Raw genomic sequence first — 20,206 nt, forward strand, 5'->3', positions numbered from 1 at the left:
CAGAAAAGAAATATGTACTATTTTCATTATTAATAATCTAGTTATTACATTCACGATCAATTGGTTAGTCATTAAAATGTCAAGAAAATGAACAGTACAAACCAGCAAATGTGGATGGAAATTGACTGACTAGCAGAATAGTTTGGATACATTTTCTGTTAATAAACATATTCTCTGCTGCTTCTCTATAACATGGGGATCCTACAGCTTCCATTGTATGTATGTAGGGGACAAAAGACACAACATTAAAGGTAAAGTTTATAAAACTAAATGGGTATAACTACCTCAAATATAAAAGAAATAAGGCAATTGGTGGATTATTAGAGGAGTTGTGTGTGAAACAGAGACTGAAAACTGGGTGCTGGTCTATGAGTTCAGGGGTCCTGATGGGGAGGAGCAGGCCTGGCCTGGTGGTGCCGGTAGCTGTGGCAATGCCGGCTGGGTAGTAAGGGGGGAGACCAGCTGCCCGGGGAGCGCCCATTACGAGATGGAGCCAGAGATAAGTGCTCTCCCAGGCCCCCTTTCACAGGCATAATTAGCACACTTCTTATCTGCTGCTCAATTCACATTCACACCCGCCTGCCATGAATGGAACGTGAAAGAGAGGCAGAAATCGGGGGAACGGGAGAGGTAGAGGGGCAAGACAGAAAGATGGGAGTGAGGTGGAGAAGGCAGGGTGGAAACCTGTTCCCAGACAAACCTTCATTTGAGAAGAGAGAGACATGTGCGAGTTAATGCTGCGACCGCCTCGCTCTCCCCCTTTCTCTTTCTCCATCCTTCCAAGGAGTCTTTGAACTCCTTAACAAAAACAGTGGTTTGTGCATCAAACTGCAATTTGGTAAAACAAAGCTATCTGGGGGTATAATCATCCTAATCAGCAAGAAAAAAATAAAGCCTTTGCAGATATTTCTAGATTATTCCGCCCTTGGTGATCTATTTCTCCCCCACATCTTCTTCATCAAGCACAATTGTGGAAATCTTCCCAACTCTGCCTCTGACAGACACACGAAAACCTTTAATAATAACTCCTTAGTGCGACATTTTTTAAATTACTTTTAATAAAGAGTTAAACTGGTGCTGTGTTTCCAACACACACAGGCTTGTATTGTGTGAGCGCCCTGCTCTCTGGGAGAAGATAACAGGGGCCCCATCGTCTTACTGAGCAGAGCTAATATAAACAGGTTTGTTTGGTGTTGAAACAGTGTCGACTGCTAAACTCCAAACCCACAATAAAGAGGACATGTGTCATTATGTCGATAAATCATCGCGGTGATGCACTGAGACAAGTTTAGTTTGGGTTTGATGGTTATTACTTCTTTTCACCTTTAACTGTTTCATGTCATGTGCATCTTGTATTTAATATTCTGTCTTTTTCTCTCTGTAAACTGAGGTGGATGTCAAAGCTGCAACAGTCTCAAAACTAAATTATCTTTACTCTCTGCCTTGAATTTTTGCAAGACATTCATCAGCCATGTGTTGTTTGTATGCAGGTTTAGAAGTTTAGGATTGCGCTGTAAGAGCTACTTTACAAAGCCTGATCTTGTGAAATGATTAACAGTATTTATACATCATGCTGCTTTTAAATCAATAAAAACAAAGTGAAATCTTTGTCTGAAAAAATTATTTTCACAGACTCGATGTTGGATATTGAATAAAGACCATGTTTCATGATATATTTTTGCTTCAGTGGTGAAAAAAGAAAGAAAGCTCTTTGTATTTTTACAATTGAAGCTTGAACCAAAATGGTCTGTTTGGTTTTTCTGGAGGAAGACAATGACTGGGAAGCTGCTAACAGAAAATATAGTTGGTATATTGCCATCAGAGCTTTGGACGTGCAGAAAACCTTCCTCCTTTTTATTCATTGAGCTGTTCAGTGTGTGTTTCAGTACCTGGCTCTTGGAGGCAGCCACCTTTGCGAACAGCGCCTGGGAAACTTTGGCCCTCTTCATCTCCTGCTGGATCTCATCGTAGATGGTAGAGTTGATGTTGAGGATGCAGCTCTCTGTTTTGCCGTTCCACTCGCTGGGCAGAGGCGACGGTTTCACCTGGTTGATCGAGTGAAGGCAACGGAAATTAGATAAAAATCCTACTCAAAATCTTATACATTTTCCATTAAAACTTTGCCAAAAATGTGCCAGATATGTCCTCGAATTGTCCTGTGTTTGATAGATTTTGATTGTGTGCCTGGAGTTGATTGAATCATCTGAGGATTTATGATATTTATGTATTTTTCTAGAATGTTTTATAACTTTTTTTTAAATCAAACTAGGTTAAAACACACACAAACTGAATCTCTATTTGATCCAGATCTAGTCTAAGTGTAAAATAAATTCACATGTTGCTCCTATAAATGCTCCTGAAAAAACAAAAAAAAACAAAAACATGGAATTGCATGGAGATGATAAGCTGGAGTGTGTGTGTTATCCATGAGAATGTGTGTGTTTAGATGGGTGGTGGTGGAGGTGTAAGGGGTGAGGAGGGTGGAGTTATTTGCTCACAGGGGAAATGCCCACAGGGATTCGGGGATTCCAGTCCTCAGGCCTCACGCTGTTACAGTCTTCCCTCCGGGGCTGCAGTGCCGGGAACACAACACAACAGTGCTTATTCAGACTCACATGAAGGAAAAATAAAAGTAATCTGGCTAAACACCAGCACACACACACACACACACACACACACACACACACACACACAGGAGTGTAGATTACACCCACACGCGGCTCCACTGTTACTTTGCTCAAAAACACTTAGATGTGTTGTATGAAATGTTATTATTCTTGTGTCAAGCTGGTGATTAAAAAATAAATGCAAGTCAAGTGAAATCAAATCATCTTCATTCAGCGGCTTGTTGCATCTTGACAAAAATCCTTTGACAAGGTAACAAGTATCCTAATAAAAGCATTACCCAAGAACCATTAGCATATGAATCATTCCATACGAGCCCTTTTGAAAGCAGACATCCACAGGGTTGGGTATGAGTACAAGTACATGGCATTCAAATAAACCATAATAACACCAACAGCTACTAACTCATGATACAGCCTGTGCTTAAAAACATATATATTAAAGAATTGGTCTAGACACCTGATACGAGCTCCTTTATGTGTTAAAAACAATCACACGATCTGCAAATTTGTGGTGAAACTGGAATGTCTGAGCATTTCTGAGCCTTTCATCCTGTTCTTTTATGACAGCTCGACGTGGGCTTGTCAGTCTGAGCGGTAGGTTACCATGTCAAGCTAATTGTTAAGGCTGGGACGTGCGCTAACTGGCTTTGCGGGGGGGGGAATTGAGCCGACCCATCAGCACACGTGAGAGAAACATACCTCCGCATCTGTTTTTATGAGGCCAATAAAAACCCTCCTCTGTCTCTGGCTCAATTGCCACCCTGGCTGATTTATGTGCTTGAATTCACACCGCATTGCTCCATAGGAGAGGCTGGCAGATGGCCAGGTGTATGAGTGTGTGGACGTGTATGCATGTGTTTGTTGCTGTGAGAATTGCCTTGTGCAGGAACAGGTCTACATGATAAATGTCAATGTGTTTAAGTCATGCGGGTGAAGTATATTATGCCTTAAGATATTCGATTGATGTGCCAACAGCAGTCTGACTGGCGTGAAAATAAAAACCACAAACCAGAGTTCTGGGTCATGTTTGAAATGGTTACAGATTGCATGGCATGTAGTAGGGATGGTGTTTCTTGTTCAGCCTGAGAATCTGTGTCTGTTTTGTAATGTGTTTCTAGCTCTGTGCACTAAAAGGCCCTCAGTACATTCATTCTAATTCACCTGATGTGATTATTGAAAATCTAAAAACTCAGTTCCAAATCCCTCTCTCTGCTCTGCTTCTGGGATGTTAATAAAAACATTAACAGTGGGCTATTAAGCAAAACAAAATGTGCACTCTCCAACTCTGAATCTGTGTCCTAGTGATTGTAAAGATGAGCTGTGAACTGCAAAGTGGCCCTGCTAAAGTTCAGCACCGCTGCTTCAGAATGCCACTCTTTCTGTCTTAGGTTTGTAAAGACAGCAGCTGCCATCATGCTGAGCAGTTTCAGAGGGAGGCTCCATTTCGGAGATGGGTGGGCCTGTGTCTGTGCCTTTCTTTCCTCCACACCTAAATAAAAGCCAAATCTTCAGTGAGGACCGGACAGAGGAGGCCTTTGTCCGCCCGTCTCACCTCCCAGATGCAGCTGACCGCACTTCAAATGGGCTTAAGTGGCAGAAAGTTGCCACATACCTTTCAAATGAGGGACACTGATTTGCGGTGAGGGCACAAAGTTGTGCTGTGGCACGCAGTGATTTTGAAACGGGGGACCGACTAAAACTAAATGATGTTTGATCTTTCACAGAGCTCGTCATCACAGAGTGAGCTATATTTTGAAAAAGGGAGGGCTGTTAATGCTGCCTAATGCATGGTAAAAGGTCAAAATTAGCACAAAAAATTATCCACCATTTGTGCACCATTCTCACCTGTGTGGTGAACGCGGGGATGATGCAGAACTCATTTACATGCAGAGGGAATGTACAGTACATCGACTGAACAGACAGGCTTTTATTTATTTCATGTGTTTCCAGACAGGTTGTAGCCTGATACAATGGAGGGGAATGTGAGGTGTGGAGCATAACAGCGTTCTAGGGTGGTGCTTTTATGCATGCTTGCTGTCGTCACATGAAAACAAAGTGCGCTAATGAGTGCGGTGCATGACTGTGTCTGTGCAAGAACACACAACACACTTTTTACATTCTAATAGACTCAATATAGGACAAAAAGAGCGACATTTTTGTTTAACCTCTTGTGAAGCCTTTGAAACCTGGCTGATGTCAGCGCGCTTGTTACACATGTCTGGATTCGGTCCATGACACCACCGCAAAGACGAACAGTAAATTCCAACACTCTGAACTGCTCTCACACCTGCTGTCATTCACTCACTACCAACAATAACTTCTAATCACCAGTTAAACAGTTCACACGTGAAGATGTATTGTTTATATGATGAATGAAAACTTTCTGTTGCATGCTTTCTGAACTACGGCTGCAAGGTTGCTCCAAATTCTTGCTGCCGTGTCAGCGATCTGAACTTCAGTGTCACAATACTCTGACTGTGCAGTAAATGATGGTACAAATATTTCTCTGAATCAGAGCTGCTCTGAAGGATGTAATTATCAGTAACTCTCAATGGGCGGAGCCACTAACACAATTTTTCTTTTAAGGTTAGCTAGCCAGCAAACTTGAATGGTGTGTGATGACTCAGGTGGGTAACGAGGTTGTGCATTACAGGATCTTTGCAAAAGTGATTTTGTTTAGTCAGTTAGTTTTGGCACGATTCTTATTCCCCAGACTTGGATCTATGATCTTACCACAGCTGACGTTCGTCCGTCCGAAATATATCTACACATCTGACTTACACGTCTGTCTGCTTTGTGTTTCCACCACGTTTCCACTGCTGATCATTTTTGTTATTTTCACCCGCATCTGATTCTTTGTCGGTTGGCTGGATGGGTCTTGGCCCAGAGTAGACCCCATTAACTTGTTGGTGCAAATCCAAATAAAGAAACAGATCTTGGAAACTTTTTCTCTTTTTCTTTAACATTGCACTTTTTTTAATTTATTTTTTTTGTTTTGTTTTTTTACACTGCAGTTAATTTCTCAGGGAATAATGCATGGATCCTGATGAAAAAAACTGGCATATTTATTTTAAGAGGCTGATATCTATGAGGGAGTAAAATTGTGGATCCGAATAAAAATCTGAATTATAAAGGGGACTGTTGGGCCTCTACTGAGTGCCGTTCTAGATGATAATGAAGAACAGTAAACAAGTGCTGATATTTTCCTTTTCAGCAAAGCTAGAAAAACAATTCTGGTTCTTCTCTTCACGATTCTCTTTTAGAGAGTGAATAAATAAATGTAAATATGATTACTTTAGGTGCGTAACAGAGGCTTAACACTGGGTTGCAATGCATGACACGTCCATCTACTGCTGCAGGGGTGCTATAATAATCGATTGGTCAAACCATAAATCAGATCTCACTCTGTAAGAATCTACAGCAGCACCTTGATGGGGTAGTATAAACCTGCCTTCACACAAAGACTTTAAATTCCAGTGCAACTACTCACAAACCTGTGATATTGTGAAATATCCTGACTATAGAGCAGCTCTGGCTCTGAGAAATATTGGTAAAACTCAAGTTCTAGTCTATAAATTAGGTCCTACTGAGTGAAGATAACAAGAAGTTATATGCAAAAAATATGGGCAACATGCACAGGGAAGAATCAAATCTCTGGTACCTGTACAGGTCGGCTGGGTGGAGTGCTGATGAGTGGGGCGGCGCCCATTGCCGAGGCTGCCGTCAGGCTGCGTTCCCTCTCATCCTGATAGATGCGATCGCGCTCAGCCTCCGGCAGCTGCAGGAAGTTCTGCATGGCGCGCAGGTTGACCAGCAGTGACTGGGACGCTGTTTTAGGGTCCTCCTCTTTGCGTAGGATCTCAGACAGCAAGCCCTGAGTGATGGGGTGGGAGGAAAGATGGAGAAAACAAAGAGTAAGAAAGATGGAGAGGAGATGAGGGAGCAAGTAGAGGCAGAAGAAAAAGACAGAAAAAGGAAAAGGAGGTGGGTCAGGATGGCAAGCAAGAAGGGATAAATCACATTAGAGGATTCTTAAACAAGATAGTAAAGGAGAGCCGTGAGTGTAAATGGAGTCTCTAATGACGATGGAGACTTGACACTCTTAAACTGTAAACTAATTCTACCTCTGAGCTACTTAATTTAGACCACAGTTTGTTGATCTGCACTGACTTTCTGTTCTGTTGGGTCACAGGCTTCCCCTGCGACCCCTAATTAAGACAGTGCCTCCACTTCCATCTGACTCAGCTTTCTCTTCCATCATTATTGTTGTCAAATCACATTATCAAGGTTAGTCTAATGTTCTCCCGTGCTGCTCGACATCCTCACGACTCAGTACAGAACTCTTGCAGGGGAAAACATTTTTAAAAATCTCCTGTTCCATCAGTTTCACAGCCTTTTATCCATGCTCATTCCTGAGTGTTGGAACTACTTTGTAAAACCTTCTCTGTGGCCTTTGCACCCTTGAGACTTCTTGTCTTACTTGTGTGTAATTTTGCAGATCTTGGACATATTCTTTGAGCCATATGTTGTTTTGGATAAGAGCCGCAGCTACTCGCCTGAAATATGACAGTCTTGTACGACATGCAATCAGCGTATCCTCTGTTTACTTTTCAATAGCGCTCAATTCCATCATTATGAGACGGCGATGACTCCATTATCAGAGATGTGTGATTGGGCCTTTTCATCAGCTCTTGGCCACACACTGTGTAAACCATCGCTCTGCTTCTCTCACCATCAATAGGTGTGATTTGGTAATAAAACAAGGTGATGGGGAAAACACGCTTGTGCTTTTATTTTTATATATTTATTTGGAGCAGGCAATTCCTCTTGTGAAATGAGCAAAGCTGCAAATATGTGCTGGGTGTCGTTCGTCTGGCAGTTAAAACGTATACAACTACATGTAATGTTTAAAAAGGTGCGTCAGTGGCATCCAGACAAGTGTGAACAGATTCTCAAACGTAATTCGACTCAGAGTGACATTTTAATGGCGGAGGGGACTGTTCACCTACTTCCACAAGTATTCAGGGGATATATTAGTGGCATTACTCATTTATGTTTGGACAGCGTGCGTCTGCATTCTCCAGCGTTTGCATGCCTATCATTCTTCACCATCAACCCTGTCTGTCTATCTCTGTGGTCAATCAGTTTCCTTTCCAAAAAAAAAAAAAAAAGACAAGACAAGCCTCAATCCCTCCCTCCGCCTCCTATGATCCACCTCCTACATGGACCGTCGCCTCTTCATGTCACTACTCGAAACCCCCCACTCCCCCCTTTATTAGCACAGACTCATAGAAAAACACAAGCCTAATAAATAATCCTGCAAAGGCAAACTCTCCAACGGCACACTGGGCTAATTCCTCGTATCAGCCACAGATAAGACTCTGTTTGTGTGGGAGCTCGCAAATCTGCACAAAAGCACCACAGTCTGACGCCACTATATAAAACACACACACATTAATTTTTTGGGGTGGGATGGGGGGCTGTTCTAACTCTAATAGATCCTTATCAATTTCTGTGTTTTTGTCTCTTTTCATACAGTGACTTCAAAGCAAATGCAGTCGTAATGAGGTTTGCTGTCACCTCTTTGCACCAACCCCCCCTCTAATACGAGACGGTACGTTTTAAGACATTATCGCGCGCGCATGTGTGTGTGTGTGTGTGTGTGTGTGTGTGTGAGAGAGGCCTCTGACTATGAAGTGAAACCACATATTTTGGCAGGGAGAGAACGCACGCCATGACCGAGCCCGGGTCTTTCACATGGCAGGCTGCCAGCTGTCTTGAAGAACAGTGGAGGTGCTAGATTACTGGAGTGAGAATGAATGAGATATAAACTGTGAAAATAAACCAGTTCAAACACCAGGCCCTGCTTTGTATTTCTTAGTAAAGAGAAATTGTTTAATGACTTCCTTTATGTGGTTTGTGTCCACTTTCAAACAGGATGCTGGTGTGGAATCTCTAAACGGCGAGGGGGAAAGAATTGAAGTGTTTTGTGCAATTAGATTGTTAAAAAATTTTACAATTTTGGATGGACACTAGTCACACCCTGTGACTTTAGTGGTGCTGCATTATGTTTCTTCCAAAAATTCACTGTTTTTTTCCAGAAACTTGAAGTGCAGCTTAATGGCTACTGTTTGTTCTCTAAACATTTTATTACCCTGTGAATATGAGTCAGACGGGGGCATAAAATTAAACATAAAATATTAAATTACACAGAAATAAATTGAATTTTTAAACAACTTAAAATGGTGTGGCAAATACTAGCGGCTTCCCATTACATCTCAATACAAATGTACGAAAAATAATTATTGTATTTATCAAAGTTGATCATTATGTATCTCATGGTGCTTTCTGCCAAGTTTATTTAAATCTGATTGACACACATCAGTTCCATCGACCTGAATTATTATCTAATTTAGTTGCATCTGTGATTGTTCAGTCTGGGGCTGCGAAAATGTCAGATTTTCACAACACGTTTACCGAAGCCAACTGAATTTGCCATAAAAATATGGAACAATTTGAGATCATGAAAATTAGTTTTTAACTGTTTACTGTGTGTTTTGTCTATCTTTTTAGGAAATAAATTGTACTCTAAATACAGGTGTAGGGAGGTGCGAAGACAGTTTGTAACCAAAACAAAAAGTGACAGAAAAAACAATGGCACTTAATGAATAGTGAAAAGGCAACCAGATAAACTGATAAACAAAAGGTTTACCATCTGCTGGATTATTCTCAAGCTATTAACACACGTGTACTATTAATAAAAGTAAAGTAAAAGTAATATATATATATATATATATATATATATATATATATATATATATATATATATATATATAATTTTTTATTATTATTATTTATTTATTTATTTATTTATTTATTTTTATTTATTTATTTATTTTTTTATTTGAGTTATTGTTGATACCAGTATATTGCAGTACCTGTAATACAGTCTCATGCAACCACAGGAGACTTTTTAGTACTACCAATAATTTTTATGTTGTTTAAAGTTAGGGAGGTCCCTGTTATTCTGGACCATCTGACTCTCCTCCTCACCTGGGTTCGGTTGAAGGCCACACGAGCGAAGACGGCCTGTGAGATGCCGGCCCTCTTCAGCTCGTCCCTCACCCACTGGTAAATCTCGACGGACACCTCTGTGTTTGATGCCACCTGTGGCTCCATCGGCTTGCTGTGGGAGTTGCGGCTGACAGGTGGGTGGTTGAGGTACTGCTGCGACAGGGACTGCTGCGCCAGCAGCCGGTTCACTGCATACTGCTGGTTGAGGATCTGTGCCATCACAAGCTGCTGGTTCACCAGCTGGGGGCTGATAGGGGTGGACACCAGGCCCGGGTGGTGCAGACCGGGAAGCTGGGGCTGTCGACCGCCAGTCTGGCCACCGTGTGGCGGCGGAGCGTGGGACAGTGGCGGCACCGGTGAGGAAGGAGTCTGCTCTGCTGTGCTGCCGGGGATGGGCTGCTGCTGCTGGGAGAAGCCCAGGTGGTTGTGATTGTGGTTGGAGCCAGGTGGAGACAGGTCAGAAATGCCATCCATCTCTGGCAGAGGAGAGAGTGAGACGAGCAAAGAAAAGGCAGAGAGGAGAAAAGTTCAGAGAGGAAAGAGAAGGAAGAAAAGACAATGTCGGTTTTTGGTTTAAAATCTGTCTTAAACACCAAAAAGAAAACACAAGAAGAGAAATGTGGAGAGAGAGCGAGCTGAAGAATCTGAATGAAGTTTGCTTTCACGATGGGAATGGAGGACATTTTCGCTGCCAGCATATATTCATATCTAAGAACACAAAACACAAACAAAAAGACGTGTGTCTTCCCCCTGAAGCAGTACCCTGCACAGGCCTCTTCCTCCCTGATTGGATATGAAACAGCTGATCAGCCAACGACTGGTTAAAAAAAGAAAAAGATGGAAACGCAGATAAAAGAGCTCCATTGTGTTTGACCTGTGTCTCCCACAACCCATGCCTTCGAAATTAAGTTCAGAATGTCTGTGGCCTCATCATGTGAAAAAAGAAAATCTGGGAGAGACAGTGGAGTGTGTGTATGTGTAGGTACAGAATTAATGTGTGTGTGTGTTTGTGCGCGTGTCCACGAAGCAAGAAGCGATGCTGATAAATGTGATTCTCTTTACATCCTTAATTCTAAAATAAGGAACACAAGCTAGCCATTATGACATTTTTAGGGAGGGATGGTCTAAATATAAATGTACGGAGCAGCGAGCGGAGACAGAAGGAGTACATCGGAGGATACTCTGCGTACCCTGAGTTAAGGCCTCATTCGAGTGTGTTTAAAACGGGCTTGACTCGAACTGTGAGACAAAAAAAAATATCCATGTGCCGTCATTTAATGGTATTTTGGAGATTTTTGCGGCATCTCTTGCTTTGGGAATCTTTAAGTCCATAATGGCTGCTGGGGAATATTTTAAGACAGGTTTAAATTATGTGCTTAGAGGATGAAAACAATGATTTAACATTCAAAGTACTACCCACAGCGAAGTGAATGAGCATTTGGAGCAGCTGAATGTTTTCAGGTTTCCGCCTCTCTTTAAGGAATCTGCATATGCTGAAGCTTTTTTGTGTGCCGAGTGAGTGAGTGAGTGAGTGAGGGGGCAGCGTTTAAGAATTCATACGGATGGCAACATTAACACCTTAGAAGTGCGCTGCGGCCTCCACATCCCACAGAAAGGCGTCGCATGAGATTGTGAAAAGAGTAAATTGCTGTTATGGGGAAGAGGGGAGGGAAGGGGGGGGGGTCTTCAACAAGCTGAATTTTTCAGCAGATGAAAGATTAAGTGCATGGATGTTTTCCAAAAATACCCACAATAATCGTGTGTTTGAGCTGCCTGTTTCTTAACTGTCAGCAAGCACAAAACACCCGGCCAAGACGGGTCTATTGAGCGTTTGTCGAAAACAAATGATGTGGGGGGAAAAAAACAAAACAAAAAAATCTTGGTAATAATCACATCTCTTCCCATAATCCCTGGCATTCCCTGGCTCTGATGGTATGGCATGTCTATTCACTCATATGTGAATGTGTGTGTGTGTGTGTGTGTGTGTGTGTGTGTGTGTGTGTGTGTGTGTGCATATGCTCACTCGCACAGACTGCTGGGGGGCATGCTCACAACACACAAACACACAGGCACACGGAGGCATTTCCATGCAAATTGAAAAGAGAAGGGGTGACAGAAGAGCATGGCAGGCCCTGGGAGAAAAAGGCTGCCACAGAAGCGGGAGTCCTCGTGTGGAATCCTGCCACAAAAGAGCCCCGGATTAAACACACAATGGGAATGGGATGTGGGCTGAGGGAGGGAGGGAGGGAGGGTGTGTGTGTGTGTGTGTGTGTGTGTGTGTGTGTGTGTGTGTGAGTGTGAGTAAGAGAGAGAGAGAGAGACAGAGAGACAGAGATACATACAAAGTGACCCAACTCTCTCTCTCTCTCCCGTGTTGGCTTCCCTGGTGCCACGTCAAAAGAAGAGACGCGACACTCGCTGGAGGCCGGTAACACCACTTCAGCTGGCAGAGCAGCAGAGCAGCTTGCCAGTACCTGTGACCAGGTACTTATTCCCCTTGACTTCAGGCTCAAACTGAGTGCTGAATGCAGTGTGGTGAAGTAAATGCAGAGTCACATTTGACACCGCTGCCAAAGCACAAAGGGATGACCGTGCCACTCTCTCTCCCTGCCTTCAAACTTGGCATTTCACCATTTGTGGCCACGTACAGCAGACGGCCGCCTGTCATGAATACTAAGGTTGGGAGAGTTGCCGCAGGCGTTCAGTGGGCACCTGAAAGCTTGTGTGCCAAGGTTTTGTGTCTGAGGTTTGGCTAACATGACAAATGGGTACACAAGTTCGTAGGAATATGTGTAAGAACATTTTGAGATGCTATCACTGCTTTGGGTGTACATCTGTGGGTTTGTCCTTATCTGGACAAGATGTTCACTGAGAGAGAGGCACCCAAAAAAAACCCACTTTTTCTCTTGAATGTTAAAAAGAAGATAGGATTTTAACGTAAAGTGCCGATGTTTTTGCCACTTGAGTCATTTTGGAAGTGTGGTTAGAGGTTCAGATAAGAAAGGTGACAGAAGAACTGGCTTCAAATTCCAAAGAATGAGCTCTTAAACTAAATTAGTCATTTTTTTTCTTTTAATTTGATATAACTGCTGTTTGGTTTTCAGATTAAGATTAAGATCTTAATTGAGATTACGTTTAGGCAACACAGTCATTTGACATTAAGCAGTATGGTTGGGTATTAAGGAAGGAATGTAGCTCCTCACAAGTTAGACAAATCAAATTATTGTGTGTGTGTTTGTGTGCTTTCGTTCCAAATGTATCAAAATCTGTTCACATAGTCACATTATGGCAATCAAATAGATGGCCAAAACAAAGTTGCTCACTACATTTTAGGATTAAAATTGTTCAGAATTGTTAAAGCAATAATATCAAAGAAATTTATTTGAATATATTATATGTAATTTTTATGCATTAAAATGCCCAAACCAGAAAAATCTGTATTTTCTTCAAGGTAATGTTGCATTTTATTTGGGCGCCATAGCTTCCTGTAGACAGTCAGAAAATGCGGGAAGTTGTTGGCAATTGTTGTTGGTATTTTGTTACATTTCGTTATCGTGATACGAGACAATACATCATGTTTGATTTTGGATTTTGTTATACTGTGATGTGGGATAATTGTTGTCTTGTCCTGGTTTTAAAGGCTGCTTTGTTCTTCATGTTCTGATACTGGCCTTTACACACTTAATCATTATATCAACATTACTTGTGATTATTTATCAAAAATATAATTTTGTTCACATTAAGTGAAACTACCAGAGTCATCCCTACAATATGGTCGAAATATCGATACTGAGGTGTTTGGTTGAAATAATATTTGACCATGTTGCTCAGTCTTAGAATTTAAGAGGTGCTTTTGAGGAGATTTTCAAAATATCGAGATATACTGCACCGTGCCCAACTATAGAGAAAGAAACAAGTGCATATCCAAAGACACAACAGAGGCGACACTACGTGGGAAGAGAGGTCCAAAAACACACCTGCGATTACCACTCACAGCCAGAGGTGGTGCCAAAAAGAACGAGACAAAGACCTTCAACGTCGTTACTTCAGGTCTGGGTTTAAGGTTAGGATAAAGTTCATAAAGTTGCAGTGACAATTTTTTTTTACGCGTGCGGCAGTCGTAGTAAAGCTTAGAGTAGATCTACAAGGAGTTATTATTTGTCAATGCAGATTTCAAACAAAGGGGTGCGTTTGTGTGTGTGCCCATGTTGCGACATACCTAGTGCATTGGCACGCGGGCTCTCACGGAGGACACACGTCCCCAGGTAGCCCTCCAGCTGGGAGGGTTGGCGCATGCCTACACAGTTGGATGGCAGGGCAGGGCACGCACACACACACACACACACACACACACATAAAACATAGTCACACACACAGCATACAGTGTAGAGTTGTGAGGAAAAAAAAAACACAAGGTTAAGACTTTCTACAATTCTACTCTCCCACTTCAGCTCAGCAGAAATATGACATTTAAAGCACCAGCAACGCTGAGGCCATACTGGCAGCTGCAGCAGCAACATCTTTGCGGAAAATACAACCAGATAGAAAACAATTATGACAGAAAATGTGTAGGAGTATGCAAGAGAATACACAAGTACAGCAGGTCTGAAGTAAATAATGTTCCCAGCGTATGTTGCCACTTCAACAGAAGCAAAAAAACATCAGATAAGATATGATCACAACACGCTATTTGCATGGAGGCTGTGAAAACATTTTGATATAATATCTCATCTGTCATCACTGCGAGCAGTAGCACACTGGCAAAGAAAAAAGATCGTTCAACAGATTGTTAAAGCTAATATCTCGACATTACACTGCATTATGAGCCTTGCGACCGAGTGGTTGTTCTGCTTAATCAAAAGACATAAAAATATACCGGAATTCTATCTCTAGCTTGGGTGCTACTAGTATCATATAACCTCATTTCCTGGTGGGTCAAAGGGGATTTTTTTGAGATAATATAAAGCATGCGTTGTTAGAGGGTTGATAAGAAAATCTAATTGAATTTCAGACAAGGCGCTGGCTGGTTGAAGCCATTGCTGCCTTTTGTTCAGGGAAAACTAAAGCGTGGTAGTTTCTCACAAACAGAAAATAAAACAGTCAGAGGCCTCAGTTTGACTTTTGCATTAGTGTTGGTTAAAGCAATAAAGGATAAATCAACGATAAGACTGCGTTCAACTGCAAAACAGTGTGAAGTAATCTTGAATTATTAGATAACAAGATAAAAATGTATTTCTGCTTCATGCAACGGCAAGAAGACAAAGAGACGGTTGGTTAGGAACATATTGTAATGGCGACTGGTGTGTACGTGTGTGAATGTGTGTGTAAAGAGACAAAAGTGTGAGCGCCATACTTTGCGCCCCTCCGTTTTGCTTACCCATCATATCTTTTGTCTTCTTGAAATGTTTATACCAGCGCCCAAATTCCTGACACTTCGCCGCCGACACATTTGCATAGTAAGTGCTGTTCACAATGGAGGAAATCATACTCTGAAAGAGAGAGATTGATTGAGAGGGAGAGAGAACAAGAGAGAGACTTTAGATTCTCATTGTGGAAAATACAGACATAATATTAAAGCTTGTGAAACATGCAGTAACACTGTAGCTTGTCAAAACAAATGAAAGATAGGGACAGGGTAAAACCCAGCACTAAAAAAAAAGCCAACTGAAAAGTATCAGACATGCAGAAATTTTGGATCTCCCCTACTAAAGGTAAAACAAATTAAATCAAACAAGGTTTTATCTGTTCTTTTTTATCAAATGCCGTTGAGTTTGTCTGAACATTTTTTTTTTTATTTCAGAGTGGGTAAATTATAAGGTCATCTGACTTCTGAGTCTGATGACATTAAGAGCAGGTGGCAGGAAAGAAATATACCTTCAAAACGAAAGAAGATAGTGGCTTGCTGATTATCAACATCTGGGGAGTTCGGTGATGTAAACAGATAAACCTCTTTTATTATTCATCTCTTCATTTATACAATCTGTTAAAGACAACAACTTCAAGCGGATCTGAGGGCCGCACTGTGCATGTCGTTCTCCGACGCATGTGTGCTCCCATCTCCCCCTTTGCAGTCGACACATTGCCTTCTCTGCATTTACTTCAACCGCCCTCCTTCGCCTCAGAAAAAACAAAGAGGCGATATTTTTTTTTCCCTTCTAGTTTCATTAAAATGAATGTTTTAACACCTTGCCGGCCTCCGGGCGAATAGCGAGGTTGGTGCAGGAGAAATTGTTTTTGATTGTTATAAATATTCAAAAGAACCAAACCATCTGTTTTCAAATTACAGGTATGCCATCTTTATCATTTCTTTATAATATATTCGCTCGGAGGATGGCGGGGGAACCTTCTGGCAGAGCAGCATGGCAGTGTGAGCACAATGAACTCGTACAGGATGATTCTGGTTCTCTGGCTCCAGCTTTTCCGCACAAAAGGAGAGTAAAGGATGGCAGCTGTGCCGTCAGAAAGGTCGATTTAACTCTGAACTCCTGACCTCTCGATTAAAGCTGTAGGCGATGGCCCCACTGGACATGAACAACCAGAACACACCAAAAAACAAATGCAGGAAGAAGGACACAAGTTTCCTTCACCAAACCTCAGCAGGGAGGGATCTGCGTCAGGATGAACTAAACCATTCAATTATTTTACCGTAATGTGACAACATTTTTATTGGACATATGATGCCAAAACACAAAGCCAGAGTTCTCAAAGACATTAACTGAACTCCAGCTGCCAAAATCTTGGAGCAACAGTATTAAAATGCAACAAGGATAAACAAAAGCACAAGACACCAACTGGCCAGGCAGAAAAAAAATCCCTGTCACAGTTATCCTTGCCAAAATAATTGATTCACAACATTATCCTGATAATATGCTTAAAGGAGACCTATTATGCTTTTTCGGTTCCTACGGGGTTTTATATGTGCATGTAAAAGGTTCTGAAAGTTAAAAAGGTCAAAGCTTGAACCATCAGAAGCTCCTCTCTCCCACAGAAAATACTGCTCCTGAAGCGCCTCGTCAGTAGTCTCGCCTTTAAACTCTGTGACTCTATGACATCACACTATGTCACCATGTCACACATGCATAATTAATGCCTCGTGGCTAGTTTGGCACGTACAAACTGATTCAACACAGCTGCTCTGTCGTTGTAAGCGGTGCTGGCTCAGGCATGTGTAAACTGACCGTATTAAAGCATCAGGAGCTGTGAGTGTTTTAGACTACAGTATGAGAAAACGTGTGTTTCTTTAACCATTAAAACTTGTATACCTGTTCTAGTGGTAACCCCCCAAAATGAACCTAATAAAATGAGCAAGATATGTCTCCTTTAAAACTCTAAAAATGCCAACGCTTTTTCAAGTCACTTGGGAGGATATTCATGATTATCCTGATTCATGGTGATCCAGATAACGGAAATGTACCTCAACCAACTCCTCCTTCTTTCTGTTCTTGATGAGATCCCAATAATGGACTCACCATACCTGCTCACACCAGGTAGAGTCAATTGTTGCACTTGGTTACACCCATTTAGCTGCTAACTTCTTCAAAGTCAAATGCAAGCAAGTGAGGGAGAGTCACGTTGCAGAGTGCAGATGGGTGTAAATTTGTGCCAACCACACTGTGGTGCATCATGCTGTCATGATGCAAAACAGGAGGGTGAAGAGGTCTGCATTTGGACTTGCACGATATAACAAAGCAGGCTTTTATACATGTACTGAAAAGGCATCATTCAATGAAAATCCTGATAGAGTTCAGGTCAGGGTTAGGAAGTTGGAGTTGCCTTTTAAATGGGTCAAACATTGATGCACGAAGCAGCTCCTTCTTTTACATTTATGCAATACTGGCATAGTCCTGTTTTTTCCTCACAAAGTGCAAAAGCCAGCGTAAATCAGACTGAATCGTGTTGTAACATTGTAATGACAACTACTGGAGCAGCAAACCACACATTCCAGTTTAACCTGGTTCTGGTAGCCAACTCCCAAGCCACAGATCTATCTGGAAACCATAAATTTAGAGTAAGAAGAATTCTCCTTCAAGTCTGTGGGATAATGAACTCCTCTCCTCCAGCCTGACATGTTTTATTTACAGTATATCTGGGCTAAGGCGGCTCCAGGCAACAAACAAGAGGCCTGCAGAAGATGGTGTGCCTCTCTCTCTCTCTCTCTCCTCCCATCTTTCTTTCTATCTCTCTCGCTCCCTCTTTCTCCGCCATCTTTGACACAGATGTTCTAATAAACGCTCCTCATTAATCAGCCCTCTCCCTCAATACATCACTCTACCTCTCACAGGGGGCCCTGCGTGTATGTGTGAAGGAAACAATACACACACACACCTATCCTCTGCCTCGCTCTCCCTGCTGCTCTGTCACACACACACGCATACGCACTAAGTGAAATCAAGCAGATAACCAGAGCCTCTGCTGCCACCGCGGTGCCAGCGGGAGGGCTGTGCTAGGGCTTGTCAACAGGTAGTATGGCTGTGTGCGTGTGTGTGCCAGTGTGTGTCAGTGTGTGTGTGTGTACATGAGCATGTGTGTGGACCCTTTAAGTGATAGCCATCTGCAGCACAGAGAGCTTATCAGCAAGACCAGGAAGTGGCACTGGGCTACTATCGGTCCCCAACATCTACTCCACTCCCCATCATGGGAGACAGGAAGAGAGAGAGAAGAAGTGTGTGTGTGGGTGTGTGTGTGTGTGTGTGTGATAGAGAGAATAGCGGTGCAGCAGGCAGGTACTGTAGGCACCCAGCTGCCAATGTTAGAGTGTGGTGCACACACTGGCAAATACAAACACACACACACACACACAAAGTACAACCCCTGCAGACAAACACACATGGTGCAGTTACACAAATACACACATGCAGATTAACACACAAACACCATTAAATACGCGCACACACACACACACACACACACACACACACATTCCAACTTAGCCTGATGTCTTGAATCAGCTGGGGAAAAAGCGCTTCCCATTTGCAACACTGTGCCTTGTCTCTCGCCAACATCTAACACAGCTCAATTATAGCACATACCCACCTCAACTGGGGTGACCCAGCCACACGCATGCACGCCTTCAATCTAACACACACGCATATATCCACACACGTATATACACATACACTGGCAACCGGGTTACGCCTATGGCAGCCGAGGTGGTGGCGACCTGCAAAGATGGCATTTTGATGACTATTTGCTGCTACGCAACGCAGCAGCTGGTGCATCAGGGGCCGCCCAGTGAGAGCGAGCAGGGGGTGGGCAAGAAGAGGTGGTGGCAATGGGAAAGAGTGGGGCGAAGGGGGGGGGGGTGTCTCGTTTGTTGCCATAGTTTCTGTGAACATGGGCAAGGGGGTTGCTAAGCTTGGTAGCAACCCCAGAAAAAAAAAAATAATAAGCCTGATTATCTGATTGAGGCAGAACCAGGAGAAGTTTTATTTTGGTGAGGCTTCTCTGAGCTCGGAGCTGTGAATCTTTAAACTTGCCTCACATGTGTGCGGGTCAGAATCAGCTCCTCTAGCGGACTGACAATGAGCATGAGTGAATACATTTTCTCTCTCTGAGTTTCCTCATGCCATTTGTAGGCCAAACACACAAAGCATGACTCCTCGCTACAAAAGAATGAAACTAAATGTTTGACAAGGCCCTGGACAAAAGCAGCATTTCACAAAATAACCCCCCACCGCCCTCCCCTCACTGCTCGACTGCCCCTCCTCCTCCTCTCTCTTCAGAGCTCTGTTCAGAGGTGAGCTAATGCTCTTTCACTCACTTGCTGTGATTCTCTCATCTGTTAACCTCCCTTTTCGGCCTGGGATTACGCAGCAGAACATCAAGGAAACACTAATCCTGAAAAAAAAGGTGCCAATCTTCTCTTCCTTCTTGCGACACCCCTTTCCCCTCCCACTCATTTCACTTTTTTTTTTTTTGGTCAGCTCAGAAGCTGCAGCGGGTTGGCCGAATGCCTTCTGGCTTCTCACCTTCTCATCAGACTACAAGCGGGTGGTGACATCACGAATCACAGGGCAGCGAGTCCATGTATTGAGGTGACGTGGGGACAGCCCTCAAATATGACGACCGGTCCACCAAACCAGTTGGGTTTAGGAGGAACAAACCATTGCTCTATGGGTGTAGCAGGCCACATTATACCCCACAGAGTAACAGATGTCAAACACCATCTTGGCAGCCATGTCTGAACAAGGCAGATACAGATACATGTAGATCATAATTTATGGCTCAACAGCAACAAAATATATGAGGGTTTTTTTGTGATAATTGTGTTTTATGCTATATAGTGAAAAATGTGCCTGTTCTAAAAACCGGTTTGACCCCAGCAGTTAAGAATTATTTGATTCTGATTTGAACCACAAGTCAGCAGGAAGGGCTACAACAATTATTTTTATCATTTATTAATCTGTCAGTTGGTTTCCCCAATTAATTATTCAGTCCATAAAAAGTGTACATGCTCACAATTATCCAGAGCCCAACCAGCAGTCCAAAATCCAAAGACTGTTCAT

The 20,206-nt window shown here is 42.6% G+C and overlaps 1 protein-coding gene across 7 annotated transcripts in view; it reads right to left on the minus strand.

Annotated features, from left to right (window-relative positions):
- Positions 1 to 20,206, minus strand: part of LOC119006055 (DNA-binding protein SATB1) — a 64,146-nt gene that overhangs the window by 19,400 nt on the left and 24,540 nt on the right. For 6 of the 7 annotated variants that reach the window (XM_037074384.1, XM_037074387.1, XM_037074386.1 and 3 more), the window contains 6 exons: positions 15,079 to 15,190; positions 13,921 to 13,998; positions 9,681 to 10,177; positions 6,289 to 6,501; positions 2,499 to 2,570; positions 1,890 to 2,045 (listed from right to left, as the gene is read on the minus strand). In XM_037074384.1, the coding sequence (XP_036930279.1) occupies positions 1,890 to 2,045; positions 2,499 to 2,570; positions 6,289 to 6,501; positions 9,681 to 10,177; positions 13,921 to 13,998; positions 15,079 to 15,190 (1,128 nt within the window). The remainder of the gene's footprint in view (positions 1 to 1,889; positions 2,046 to 2,498; positions 2,571 to 6,288; positions 6,502 to 9,680; positions 10,178 to 13,920; positions 13,999 to 15,078; positions 15,191 to 20,206) is intronic. The other variant, XM_037074389.1, reaches the window with a different exon arrangement.

The sequence above is a fragment of the Acanthopagrus latus genome, chromosome 17, assembly GCF_904848185.1.
Source record: "Acanthopagrus latus isolate v.2019 chromosome 17, fAcaLat1.1, whole genome shotgun sequence".
NCBI lineage: Eukaryota > Metazoa > Chordata > Actinopteri > Spariformes > Sparidae > Acanthopagrus > Acanthopagrus latus.